At 44.3% G+C, this 15130-nt stretch overlaps 1 protein-coding gene across 3 annotated transcripts in view; it reads right to left on the reverse strand.

Moving 5' to 3' along the window:
* Positions 1 to 15130, reverse strand: part of ERG (ETS transcription factor ERG) — a 281372-nt gene that overhangs the window by 182239 nt on the left and 84003 nt on the right. For all 3 annotated transcript variants that reach the window (XM_008986692.5, XM_002761421.6, XM_035283369.3), the window contains exon 3: positions 11353 to 11438. In XM_008986692.5, coding sequence (XP_008984940.1) covers positions 11353 to 11391 — 39 coding nt within the window. In that variant the 5' untranslated portion in view covers positions 11392 to 11438. The remainder of the gene's footprint in view (positions 1 to 11352; positions 11439 to 15130) is intronic.

Consider the following 15130-nt stretch of genomic DNA (forward strand, 5'->3'; position numbering starts at 1 on the left):
GATCAGAGGACAGAAAGGCAAAAGTTAGAAGGCCAGAAAGGCATGGAGGGAGAAATTCAATTCACCCGCAAGTAAGGAATTGGGAGAGAGTGGTACATGACATGACAGGGACACTTGCTACTCCCAACTGTAATCTTTTCTAACTGGTTTATGCCCGTTCCAATTAGTGTGTCCATGCTAATTATCAAATATTTTTATTATCGCCGGGCGCGGTGGCTCACGCCTGTAATCCCAGCACTTTGGGAGGCTGAGGCGAGTGGATCATGAGCTCAAGAGATCGAGACCATCCTGGTCAACATGGTGAAACCCCATCTCTACTAAAAATACAAAAAATTAGCTGGGCATGGTGGCACGTGCCTATAATCCCAGCTACTTGGGAGGCTGAGGCAGGAGAATTGCTTGAACCCAGGAGGCGGAGGTTGCGGTGAGCCGAGATTGCGCCATTGCACTCCAGCCTGGTAACAAGAGCAAAACTCCATCTCAAAAAACATATACATTTTTATTATCAACCTGGCAGAGTGGAGTAAGATTAAAATAAAAAACCTGCTGCAAAGTGATGCCGTGTTCATTTTGCACAGAATCCAGAAATCCTGATGAAGGAGCCGGAACTGGATGCTACAAGCCATTATGCTTGTCTCCTGTGAATGCTCAATGACTTTGTTGGTGGTTTTTGTGATAAGATGTATTTTCTTTTATATCTGTTAAAGAAGTTACACAGAATACTGGGAAATGCACAAAAGTAAAAAGAAGAATAAAATAGATAAAAACTTTGTAAGTTAAAAGCTAAGGGAAAAATACAGAGAAATATCAATTGCTGTGATCAAAGAAAAATATTTATTTCATGGGATGTAAAAGAACATCAGCCGGGCACGGTGGCTCATGCCTGTAACCCCAGCACTTTGGGAGGCCGAGGTGGGTGGGTCAAGAGGTCAAGAGTTCAAAACCAGCCTGGCCAAGATGGTGAAACCCCATCTCTACTAAACAAACAAACAAACAAATAGCTGGGCATGCTGGCTGTAATCTCAGCTACTCAGGAGGCTGAAGGAGGGAATTGCTTGAACTCGGGAGGCAGAGGTTGCAGTTAGCTAAGACTGTGTCACTGCACTCCAGCCTGAGCAACAGAGCGAGACTATCTAAAAAAGAACATCATAAAAATTAATAGGTAGAATAATGGTCAAAAACAACAATCAGCACAACAAATATGACATAGTTGAGGGGTGCAGTCATTAAAATATAGTGTATACAAATTGCTGAGAAACTCACTAAACCTAAATCCTGTCAAAAGCGTTGTTTGCATATAAGCTCTCTGCACTTCTTCTCTCTCTGTTTTGTTGTTTGAACTCACTGCAAGGTGGCTTTTGTCCACTCCATGCAAATCATGCATATGAAGGTCACAGTGATGCCCATGTGGCCAAAGCTTTGGCTAATCCTCAGTCCTCATCTCACTTGCCAGCATTTTCTTAGCCCTTCTCCTACCCCACTGGCACCTCTCTCAGCTCCTCTGTACGTTTCCCCTCCTCTTTCCAACCTCTACGCATCAGAGGGGCCCAAAGCTCAACCTTAAAGCTCTTCTGCATCTCGGTCCTAGGTGATCTCATCTAGTCACTCAGCCTCAGATACAGCCTTAGGCTCAGGACTCATAAGTGTATCTCTCAGATGACCTCTAGACTCATATCGACCTTGGATATCCAACATCACAACTTGGATATCCAACAGGCATCTCCAACTCAACACAGCCAAACCCCACTTTCGATTTCCTGCTCATTGCAACTGTCCCCTCCTGCAGACATCCCTTTTAGCGTAGATGGCCCCATCATACACCCAGCTACAAACAAAATCTTTGAAGTCATCCTTGTCTCTCCTACACTGCGTATCTGATCCATCAGCAAATGCTGTCTTGTCTGCCCTCCATCAGATCCCCGATCTGATCATTTCTCACCACATCCCCTTTCACCGCCTGGCGCCTGCCAATGGCCTCCTCATCGGCCTTCCCTGTTTCAGCTCTTGGTCCCCCTCTAGTCTGTTCCCCACACACCAGCCAACATGGTTCTTTCAAAACTTCAACCAGTGTAAATTATACTTCAAGAAAGCTTTAAAGAAAATTCAATCAGATCACATCTGCTACAAATCTTCCAGTGGTTCTCCTCCCCTCATGTGCAAAATAAAATTGAAATGCCCTTATCCTTGCTCAAATTCTACAACACAGCCTCACCAGCATGTCTCCAGCTCACATCCTGCAGCTTTAACCTCACTCCACACCAGCCCCCAGTCTCCTTGCTGTTCCCCAAACGCAGCAAGCAAGCTCCGGCCAAAGGGCCTTTGCACATGCTGTTCCTTCTCTTTGCAATACTCTTCCCTGTGTGATCACATGGCTCCTGCTCCCACTTCCCTCAGGTCTCAGCTTAAAAGTCACCTCTTGCCTATGACCTGCCCCAACCTTTTGCGTAGAATTCCACCCCTCCCTTCCTCAGTCTCTTGCTTCCTGCTTTGTTCTGGAGAATAGCAACCAGCACCACATGACATGCAATTATTCCCTTGAGCATATCCCATCTCAGCCACTGGAATGGAAGCTCCATGCAGGCGGGAACATCATCTGTTCCGTTCACGCTGCAGCCTCAACAATTCTGAAATTTTACATTGCAATTGGGTCCAGAAATATCGCAAATGAGATGACACAACTTGTTGATAAGTGTACGAAGAATATGAAGAGATGATGAAACTCAGAAGCTCCCAGATGCCAACATCTATAAAACTCCATTGTCACTTACCAAATCCCCAAAGGTTAAAAACCACAACCGAATGTGATAAAATAGTGGTCTCAGAAAGAGCACTCCTATATACATAGGTATCTATAAAATATATCAATATACAGATATCTACAAAAGATATAGATATTTTATCACACTATCTGTACTTCCAGAAGAAGTATAGACGGGTACAATTGGGTGATCTCATATCAATGATCACTCTTTGATACCAATACACCATGGGATTTCATGATCAGAAGGTAAAGAAGACACAAAAGGAGAAGAAGGTGAAGATTAAACCAGCAAAAACCCAGAAGTAGGACTTGTTCTACTCACTAGTAAGAGAAAGTTGGGTGTCCCACGGGAAAGTGCAGATTTACTGTCTTGAACCACTAAAACCACTGTACCCTCTGATTCCTGCTTCCCCCACAGCAGTGGCCCCACACTGAGTCCTACAAGGAGAAGAATGATCCTCAACCCCCAACTGCACAGACAGAGTTAAGTCGGAGACAGTGGTGTCAACCTTGCTGATGTCTCTAAAACACAACTGCTGTGGGCTAACCCCAGGAAAAGCTGCTGACTCAAACTCCTAAGTTGATTTCCTGTAAGGCAGAAGAAGCAACAAGTGTCACTTCTCTTCTGGGCTCTACGACACCAGCCAAAGAGACTTGCTGCTGTTTTGAAACCCAAGTCCAAACAGTGTTCTCTAAACCTTTAGAAACACAAATAACAACAGGAAAAAATGGCTCCTTTTATAAATATGTATCGATTATCTGAGGCTAGATTAGTTTTGATCATTATCAATTATCTGAGCAAGGTACACAAAAACACTTCCGGTGCTTAAATTGCAATGCCCTGGGCTCAAACCCAAACTTACTGGAGAAGAAGCTTTAGGTTAGACCAGGAATCGGTATTTTAACAAACTCCTCAGGGAAACTGCCCCAGAGGGGGGCTGGCCAATTGCGCCCAGCTATACTTCTCCAGGAAGCATCTGAGAGCACTATTTTGCCACATTCTACTGTGGTTTTTAATCTTTGCAGATTTGATGGGTGACAATGGAGTTTCATAGATGTGAGTGTGATCAACTTCATAGTCTTCATAGGCTAACCATGTACAACTTCTACCCATTCTCCTGGGAAGTGATTGTGAATCTCCTCCAACCCTCAGCTACACTTCCTGATTAAGCTGGTGCCCCCGCCCTGCACATCAGCCTCACTGAATCGTAATAAGGAATCGCCAGATTGAGGGAGATTGTACAACGTGTCTGGGGAACACTTCACTAAACCCTGCTGCACACGTGCTGAACACCACTCCAAAGGCTGCAGGGACTGAGCTCTGCGTTGGAATCTGGCCCTGGAGGATACCCAGCACAGCAACCCCAAGGGGCGCAGGAAGAAGGTACAGTCCAGCTCAAGATTACGCACACAAAGAAATCTGTAGGTAGGGTCTCTGTTATTTTGTCATATTAAATATCTTGTTTTTTGTTTTTTGTTTTTGAGACACAGTCTCGCTCTGTCACACAGGTTGGACTGAAGTGGTGCGATCTCGGCTCACCGCAACCTCCGCCTCCTGGGTTCAAGCGATTGTCTGCCTCAGCCTCCTGAGTAGCTGGGATTACAGGCACCCACCACCACGCCTAGCTAATTTTTGGCATTTTTAGTAGAGACTGGGGTTTCACCATCTTGGCCAGGCTGGTCTGAACTTCTAACTTCATGATCCACCCGCCTCAACCTCCCAAAGTGCTGGGATTACAGGCGTGAGCCTCCATGCCCAGCCAAATGTCTTGATACTATTTTTCTGATTATAAAAGTCATATTCATTGTAGAAATTTTCATCATGCCATCATCCTGCAGAAAAAAATGAAAGAGCAGCTATGCACGGCCACAAAGTCACAGGGCTCATCGGGATGTGGTGACCAGGCTGGAAACTGATCAAAGCTGATTTATTGAGAAAAAATAGGCAGCATATCAAAGACTTACATCAGCTTCATAGTACACAGACTTTGAGCAGGGGAAAGAAAACTGTCTCTTTTGAGTATATTCTCAAAAGGATAACCTTTCCATCTTCCTGTGAAGCAAAGTTACTATAAATCAGATTTGCAAACTGTGAGAAATGCTTACAACTCAATGAGTCTTTTGTCAGCCAGGTGGGAGCTCTGTAGTGAAATCCACCCTTCACCATGGCGATGAGATAAATCACCACCATCCCCTAGACATCGCCTAATCCCTTCCTCGCGAGGCAGATTCGGGCGCTTTCTGCATCTGCTTCGTGTTATTGAAAAGAGCTTGGCTCATCTGCGGGGCTCTCAGCTTCGCAGTGACCTTGCACATAGTGCTGCTACTTCTGAAACTGTTTTAGACTCTTCCGTCTATAAAACAGATACAGAGTTTAAGTTTAGCATCTTTCAAGGTCAGAAATAGTTAGCATTACTTCCAGAGCCACAGCTGTGGAACAATGTGGGAAAGAAGTGCTTCACTTTACTTCTTAGGAAGTACTGACCTTGGGTCTATGTAATTTTTCCATAAGATTTCCCCTTCTTCCTTCTCTCCCTCTACTGCTATATGCAATGGTACGCTAGTATACAACATTATAGATTAACAACATGCTATATTGCTTAAAAATATTAATATGTTATATAAGTAGTGTGGTGTAAATATTATATTAACAATATGTAATGTGATAATAAGTGCCCACCGTGTGCCAGGCACCCGCTTCAGATGCTCTAAAGGCATTGGCTAATTTATTCCTCACGATTCTATGAGGTAGATGCACTATTTCATTCCCCTTTTACAGCTGAGGAAACTGAGGCAGCTAGCAACAGGTGGAGCCAAGCTTCAAACTGAGATCATCTGATCCCAACACACTTACAAAAATAAGCAAAAGTATAAAAGCTAAAGGGAAAAGGAACCCAAGCGGTGAAAATCATGGTTAGAAACAAACCTTGGGAAACCTGGTTTTTTGATCAGCTCAACAGAACTGAGCCTGGACACCCTTCATGGGTTGGAGGACAGAGGAAGTGTCGATGGAGGGTCCAACATCCGGCATTTGTACTTGCCTACTGCAGGTGTGTGGACCTAGAACCCCCAGCCTCATCAAGCATCCTCAAAGGTCATCTGCCTGCTTCCCCTGCCGCAAAGTGTGATCCCAGGAAAATCCTCTGCCAGGAGGGTTACAGGTAGAGGCAGCGGCTGCTGAACACAGGTGCTATAAGCAGGACACGGGGGTGATGGGTGAGCCAGTGGGGCAGCTCAAGGTGCAGACTATGGGTAGCCCCCAAGATCCTGCCCAGACCCCAGCAGCAGCTCTCCTGGGCCTCACTGGCAGCTTCACAGTGTCCCAGGTATTAGAGACTTGATTTGTGGAATTATATTGCAGATATCTGTGACTTTTTTCTACTCACATATGAGAATCATCCACATTGACACATGGCTACCGACAGACACTCATAGTTTCTTTTTCACTGCTGTATAGTACTCCACTGGTGGAGTACAGGTGACCCATGCTCTGGAAGGCAGATGCTGTGTCTTTTTGATATCTTCTCTCCCTCCTCCCCCACCCCCAGTGTGGATACATGGAGGGTCTGCTAAATGTTTGTTGAATGAATAAACAAGCCCAAGTCAGGAACAATCTCCAAATCGTTCCTCATTGCAAAAGAGTGGGTTGGTAAAACTCACAAAGCCAAGGCAGGAGGACACGCTCAACTTGGAAATGGTCCGTGCTCAGCCTGGGTACAGGCACAGCCTCTGCTTCAAGGGAGTCACTTGACCAGCAATAACTCCCACCTTTCCATGCAGTTAGAACAGCATCAGACCAAGTGATCTCTAATGTGGATGATTTGCTAAAGTACAATGTGGTTTACAATTAGAAAGTATCTTCCTCCCAAGATTGGCTTCACTATGAGCCATCTAATTTTTCCTCTCTCTCATTTTAGTATTCTATTGCAAATAGCACACACAAAATAGGATATGTAATCTATTTGCGCAATTTAAAGAATAAGAAGCAAACACCTTTGCATGCACTTCTTAGTCCACAAAAGTCAGTGCCAGGACCTCAGGAGCCCCTTCTGCCCTTCCCTAAAAACTCTCCCCTCCCCAACAAGGTAATCTCAATTCTGAGTTATGTGTTTATTTTGTCCTTGTTTTTCTTTTCAGCACATATTATGTTTCTCTGAATTATATGCTTTTTAACTCTGCCTCTTTTAAATCCTGATTTTTTGAATCATATTGCAGGTAATCTGTGACTTTATTCTACTCACATATGAGAACCATGCACATTGATACATGGCTACAGAGAGACACTGTTAGTTTATTTTTCACTGCTGTATAGTACTCCATTGGAGGAGTACAATAGGTTATTTATCCATTTTTCTGTAGATGGTCATTTGGGTTGTTCTGTTTTTTACCCACATACACCTCCTGGTGCCCAGATAGATCCTGAATGAATAAACAAGCTGGATCACAGGCTAGGCACAGCTTCAGCTTCACTAGGTAACACCAAGCCAGCATAAAAGTGCTTGTCCAAACTCATGCTCCTACCAGTATGGAGGACCCACTGTGCCACATCAAAGCATCACTGTTATTAACTTGTTTTATTTGCATACAATTATTTTTTCCCTTATCCCCTAACCACTTCTCAAAGCAACTAGCCAGCATGTACCACACAAGCAAGCACCCACTCCAATGTGATCTATACGTCTTAGGTATGTATGTGCCCTTGAAAACCCTATGATGTTGCTTGGGGAGCATATAACTTTTTATGCATGTAAATAGCATGTGCTACAGAGAGCGTTCTGTTTTCTGTATTTTTCACTCCACTCACTGTTTTGTAAGACATACCCATGTTGCTCTATAGATAACAGAGAGTGGATGATATTTTATCTTGAAGATGGGTATGCCACCCTCACTTTATAGATCACAGTGACAGCTCACAATTGCTTAGCACTCAGCGGGGTTTAAAGTGTCCTAACTCATTTAATCTCCCACTAATGCTGCGAACAGGTGCTTGTGTTTCATATAAAAGGAGACCAAGGCACAGAGAAATGAAGAAACTTGTACAAAATCACCAAGTGAGTAAACGACAGCGTATGATTTGAATCGAGCCAGAATGTGTTCTTATCCACAACATGAAACTAGATAAGAAGCAAAGCTCAGAGGGTTTTCGTGACCTGCATCTCTGGGATACACAGCCGGAGACCACGGAGCAGAACTAACATGCAGATGGTTCCCCTCTCCGTCCAGTCCTCATTCCACCAGCTTCAAAATGTGTATTATTCTACAAGAAGAGTAGCTGGCGAACAACAAGGGGAGTTAGTCCTCTTCAGCAAGTATTAGTAAATGAAAATATTACAGAGACAAAACTCTTTTTAGGAAATGCAATCATGTGAATTTAAAAATGCTTTATCAGAATTAGAATTAATGACAAAAATATTTATAGGATCCTAAGAAAGTGGACTTGCTAGTCTTTTTCTTCTCTGCTGTGGGTAATTGTCCACATGCATCTTTGGTTGTGACAGCTCTACCCCTTCACAGAGCTGTATCTTCATATACACCTAACATGCTAAGGGTGGATCTGCATGACACGTTAGTATAAATTCTGTTGTAAAAAAGTTCTTGGTCATACCTGTAATCCCAGCACTTTGGGAGGCTGAGGTGGGAGAACTGCTTGAGCCCAAGAGTTTGAAACCAGCCTGGGTAATAAAGTGAGACCTTGTCTCTACAAAAAGATAAAAAAATTAGCTGGGTGTGGCAGCACACACCTGTAGTCCCAGCGACTCAGCAGGTTGAGGCAAGAAGATTGCTTGAGCCTGGGCGGCAGAGGCTGCAGTGAGCCATAATCATGCCATTGCACCCTATCCTGATCAACAGAGTGAGACAATGCCTTTGAGTAAGTAAGTAAGTAAGTAAATAAGTAAGTAAATAAATAAATAAATAAAGGTACCTGGAATGGCCTGCAAAGAAAGTCAAATCAAATTATCCTTAATGGTAGTTACTATTATCACCAACAGAGACCAAGCTAAGATAAACATTCTGCTCATCTTGTTTGTAAACGAATTGCCACAATTCTTGCACTATTTAAATCAGGAATATTTTATATTCCACAGTTATCAGCCATCCCTCCTTCCCTTTTATTGTTTCTAGCTCCTTAAACATATAAAAGGGTAAAAGCCATTGGTTCTGGCAGAAAAGAGTCATCATGAATTGTGCAGAGTGAATTTCTCTAAGATGAAAGGAATGCTCCTCTCCTCAAGGACGGCCTGCAGACAGGACTGTGAAGACACACAGAATCTTCACGGGCATCGCACCTACAGTGTTAAGTCACTTCTGTGGAAAGCTCAAGTCCTTCTCAGATAACAAAAACATTTTAGTAGCAATGAACCAAAAACGAAATCTTCCATTATGTATGTTAACACGTCAAGAGGAATCATTCATGTGCGATTTATACGAGCTTCCTTCCCAGAAATAACAGCAGCCCTCCACAGCCCAAAGCCAGAAACTTCTCACACATGAAAGTTTACTTCATAAACGGCAACGTCAGGCATTTTAATGAGTCGGTGGAAGAAAATTATTCTCCCAACTTTGTTGTCAAGAATCCCAATTTCATATAAAAAAGAATTACAAAAATAATTGTTCAAATTCTAATAGGTAGAATTTTGACAGGTTTATAAAGGAAATAAACATCTTTAACATAATTCTACCTCACAGTCCATATCGGCTGTTAGTAACCACACTTCTTATGTCTCCAAACACACAGAAGCCATTTGGGGTGAAATTTATTTTTTAAAAACTCTCAGAGTTATGATTTCTCAAAATTATCTCTCACTTTGTATTGACATCAACCAATATGATGACAACAGGATAAATCGGAGCCGGACACAGTTCATTCTGAAATCAAACACGGAATATTTCTACCAAGCTCCACTTTCCGAGATGGTGTTTTCAGGTTTGCATAGACTTGTTTCAGCTTTATGAATTATTTTCTTTAATCTGTAATACTTTCTTGCTGACTTCATGATTTCCTTCTGGTTGCCTGGAGCAGTGGTGTGGAGAGCCAATAGAATGAGTTTCAGTTGCCGTCCCTCATGTTCTGAACTACAGAAGATATTTGTTGTCTCAATTCCCCATGAGCTTTTCTTTGCCTCATGTAGCTTCATGGTTAGCAGACGCTAAAAATTAAATAAAGCGTTTCTCCCACTTTACGTCTGTAGTAGCACAGACATACTAATCAAATATGTTCCCAACACTTCTGAAGAAACTAATCACATCCACAAGAGATATCCCACTTGCATTCTTTTTGTAAACACAATTGTCACAGCCCAACGAAATAGCACTCAGAAATCAAATTACAGTGTCCCCATAAGCATCTACTCCTCTGTGACCCTGGGCAAAATTCAGAATGGTCAACAACCCAATCTCTGAAACTGCAGGAGCACCCACGAAGCTCAAGGAATGCACTGAAATTCTTACTACTTCCAATTCCATTTTCAAAGGAAGTAAATGTGTATGCATGTGAGCTGCACATGGCCCAGAATGCCGCACCAAATGTATTGTTTTAAAATGTGTGTGAGTCCATGTGTAATTGTACGTGTGTGATTTTGAAAGGCATTTTATATTTTATTCAAAAAGAGCTACGTTTTTCAATACCACAAACTTTCAATTATAAGCCACTTTCCATTTTCAATAAATGTTTTAGGCAAGGAATATAAATTAGTAAGACCAACCACACCACTTAAGGAAAATGAATTAATATGGGGAAAGTGAAGAATTGGCTGTGCAGTCCATTACTTTGGCCAGCATAGATATAGTTGAACCAGAACAGGTGTAGACAGCCTATTTGGATAAGGTAGCTTAAGCCCCAATTTTTTCTGCAGTCTTTATTTGTGTCAAGTATATGAAAACTACCATCTCATTTCCTCCCTGTAGCTATTACCCACACGTATGTGTAGTGTCAAAATAAATGGTCCAGAGTCCTCTCAGGGACCTCCTTTGACACAAGTCTCACTTCCTCACCCTCTCACCTCCACAGCCTCAGGAAGTGCAGGTCAGAAAGCAGCCAGGGCAGGTGTGAGGTGACAGGCTGCTGAGTGTCAGCAGGCCCAGATAAAACAACGTTCCTACATCGGAAATCCAACCATTCACCCTCTTGTCTCCTCCTCACTAACCCCAGGCAGGTATAAAGGAGATGGAATTAAAACCGAAGTTAGAAGAATTTAGATGTGATTTCACATATTAACTCAGCAAACTTTTTCTGAAAAGGTCCAGACAGAAATATTTTCAGCTGGCAGGCCATATGGTCTTCGTCGAACCTACTCAAGCATGCCATTCTGCAGTGAAGGCAGCCACAGATGATATGGAAATGCATGCACGGGGCTGTGTTCCAATAAAGCTTTCTTAGTGGACACTGAAGTGTAAATTTCATGTCATTTACACGTGTTATGAAATACACTTCTTCTGATTTCTTTTTCAACCATTTATAAAAGTAAAAACCGTTTTCTTAGCTCCTGGGCTGTGTTGACCGGCCCCTAATTGACTGATATGTGGGCAGCTATCCATGAAAATCTAGGCACAGAGGAAGCCAGAGCTGGCTTCCCAGCCAAGGAGGGACTTACCTTGATATGAGCTGCTGGGTCCGGGACAGTCTGAATCATGTCCTTCAATAAGCCAGCCCATCTACCAGCTGTTCAGAACCTGACAGCTAGAAGAGAAAAGGAACAACATAAATAATAATAAAAAACTACATTTCTTTGTTTTATGTTCTAGCAGGACTGGACACAATTCACCAGGGACAAAAGAATCATAGCTTTGCATTAAGCGTGTTTGCTTAAAGGCATCCTCCAGGTACGTGTGGTCCATGAGGTGACTGGTTAACTCACTTCCCTTCCACTGGGAAAATCACTTAGATTGAGCCCAAGAGAAGCCCAGTCCGACAAGGCCAAAAGAATCTAGCTTGGCTGGGCACGGTGGCTCACGCATGTAATCCCAGCACTTTGAGAGGCCAAGGCGGGTGGATCACGAGGTCAAGAGATCAAGACCATCCTGGTCAACATGGTGAAACCCTGTCTCTACTAAAAATACAAAAAATTAGCTGGGCATGGTGGTGCGTGCCTGTAATCCCTGCTACTCAGAAGGCTGAGGCAGGAGAATTGCCTGAACCCAGGAGGCGGAGGTTGCGGTGAGCCGAGATTGCGCCATTGCACTCCAGCCTGGGTAACAAGAGCAAAACTCCGTCTCAAAAAAAAAAAAAAAAAAGAATCTAGCTCAAGCTGACCCACGCCGCATGCAGTATCCACACATCCTTCCACATGGGCGGTATCTAATTAGGGATCCATTAAAGAAAGACATGAGACTAAAATGTGGCATACTTCCCATTACACTGAGAAAGCAGGACTTCGAAATCTCGTTATAACTAATGCCATCTGCACAGCCTTTTTGGCTTCGTTATTAAGTACTTAGTAAACAGCACAGCTACTGTTCATCGAATATCTCAGTGCCAGTTCCTTGACTGCTAAGGGCTCCACACACATTTTCTCATTTCATTCCGAGCACAATGCTGAGAGCTGTCATTCCCATTGTCCAGATGAGGACTTCAAGACACATAAAGGTTACTGATTTGTCCAGGGTCACCTGGTTGATAAGCAACCGAACCAAAATTCAGATCAGCCTATCTGACTCCAGAGCCCATAAAAAATTTTGGTCTGACTTAATTAGCAGGTATCAATCCATATTTTGAAGGGACATTTTAAAACATGCCTTAAATAAATTAAATTTAAAGGTGCCCATACTCCAGGAATTTTCCAGAAATAAATACTTCATCCAATATATATTCCTTTATTCAGATTATAAAGTGGCGTGTTCTGACCACTGTCTGTGCCCCTCCCGTTCCAGCAAGCCAGTCTCCAGCCTCCCCGTGCTGTCCCAGGCCCCCGGGCTGACCTCTACAGATGGACTCAGCAGGGCACCTGGCCTCCTGGCCACCTGTCAGAGTTGGCTGACATAGCCCCTGCTGGAGAGCAGGGGTGAGAGAAGAGAGGAGTATCTTCCCCTCACCTTCCCACTGCTGACACCTGCTGCCCTGCCTCCCTGGATACTTGGTCATGGCTCTGACTGCGGCTGGATTCTAGGCTGACCTCTCCCATCATGGGGCCCCTCCTTCCAGGCTCCAACCTCTAGGAACCAGTCCCCAGCCAGTCTCTGGTGCTCTGCAAATCAGTTAAGCCATCAGTTGTTTCTGGCACGAAAGATACCTTTTTTAATTTACATTTTTAGATGCCATCACTTGCTTTTTATCACCTGTATTTTTTGTTTTTCTTCTTTACAATGGCTTTTTGCAGTAATAAACACAAAATAAAAATAAACAATATGATTACAGACATTTTCAAAAGCTGTCCTTTGAATCTGCTATGGAGCACATGACTCCAGTGATGTGGGAAACCTCCCACAGGAGCCCTCACCACATTCACAGCCCACCCTTCCGACCTCTAACGGTACAGACACACCCACTCCCAACCCGACCGCCTCTCATGACCGGTGTGCTCCGGGTCTGTCCTCCTGAAAGTTCTCCCCGGAGGCCTCTCAAGATTGGGAGAGCTTGGCTGGCCAAGAAGACGATGCTGGGAACCTTAGGCATTATTTTTTTCTATATACCTAGACCCCCTAATGTCTAGGTCTTGGAAAATAAGTACTTTTCCCCCCAGGCCCTAAAGTAAGTCCCTCTGGGGGATGATAGTCATGAAAATGCAAAGGGAGTGGAGTGCAGTCCTGAAATTGAACTGGGAAGCAGATGAAGGGGACCCAGGCTCCTGGTGCTCTCATGGGAGAAGAGACTGGGAGAAGACAGGGCCTGGCTGAAGGTTTCTGGGAGCACAGGAATCCTCAATTCTCCTTCTCCTAAGAGCAGTAGGTGCCCCAGGAAAACAGCACACTAGTCCTGGGATCATTCAGCCCGGTCATTCAGCATCCACAAGTTGTCCTGACAAAGGGAGGGGCTCCCATTGGGTGACCTTGCTCTGGGGAGCACATGGCTGTTTCCATCTGTCTGGGCAGCCCCTCTGGGCTAGTTCACTCTGCACAGTTCCTCCCTGCCTGCACACACATGCTGCCGTTCATACCAGGGGTTGAAGCTTGTCCCGTTCCCCTCAAACCCAGGCTGACCTGTGCTGCCTCTGACCTGGAGAACAAAGCAATGAAAATGTTTCAGGAGCCCCAGGCCCAGGCCTGGAATTGGGGGCTTCCCCTTCCTGCTTCCTGAAACCAAGTCCCCATACCTTCAGCAGCACGGCACATGGCAGAGGATCGAGTGCCCAGCAGGCAGCCAGCACCAATGCCTGGGAGGAAGCTGTTCTGGACGGTCCAGAGAACCATCTCTCAGATGACCATGGCCCCTGCCAACACCAGGGAGGCAGCTTCCAGCAGAGTCCAGTCAGCCCACGGGACTGTGACCAATAATAAGTGGGTTTTGTACTAAACTACCAGGTTAGTTGATTGCACATACAGGTCATTGAAACACCCCGTAAGTGTTCTAGAGAACGGAGAAGACAGAGGGTATATAGCTTGTTTCACTTTCACTATGGATGAGAGCAAAGACGGTCCCAACACTCAACCCCTCCTGTATCCATGCTTTTTGCCACATAACTTTGTGGTTCCTCCCACTAAAGAGGTAGATCACTTCCCAACCCTTATTTCTGGGCTGCCCGTATGATCTGCTTCAGCCAACAGGATATAACAGAAAGACAAGCATGTCAGGTCCTAGCTGAAGGCTCAGGAGGCAGGATGTGTTCCCATTTACTTTTCTGTAACTTTCCACCAGCCTGGGAACATGGCCTGATGCATGTGGAAGGATGAGAGGCACCTGGGGTAGAGTCATCCATCCCAGTCACTGCACCAAGACTACCTCTGATCATCCCATAGACAACCAAAACCCCAGACATGAGAGAGGGGGAACCAGACCAGCCGCTAGCCAGGCCAACCCACGGGCTCATGGCTAAGTAAGTGCTTACTGCTTGAAGCCACTGAAATTTGGGGAATTTGTTACACAGCACTTTTGTGACAATAGATTAATGACATACACTTTGCCCCGCATAATCAGATTACTGAGATCTTCGTTAAAACTCTTCCAGCCATAGATAAAAGGAGACCCAGGACATTTCAGAAGAAGCCAACTTCATCCCAAAACAGAGACAGATTATTTCCATTCACCTAAGAGACATGATCTCAAACCCTAATCCTACCCTCGAAATGCATATGGAAACTGGAAGATAACCCAGAAACCTCCATCAGAAGCCCCCATGGGATTCTCAGAGCCTTTCCAAGGAGCAACTGAATTCTCACTTCACATCATGCCCTGCCAGCCTTCCCAGAATTTTTAAAATAATGAAATTGAATCAACAT

Source organism: Callithrix jacchus, chromosome 21, assembly GCF_049354715.1.
Source record: "Callithrix jacchus isolate 240 chromosome 21, calJac240_pri, whole genome shotgun sequence".
NCBI lineage: Eukaryota > Metazoa > Chordata > Mammalia > Primates > Cebidae > Callithrix > Callithrix jacchus.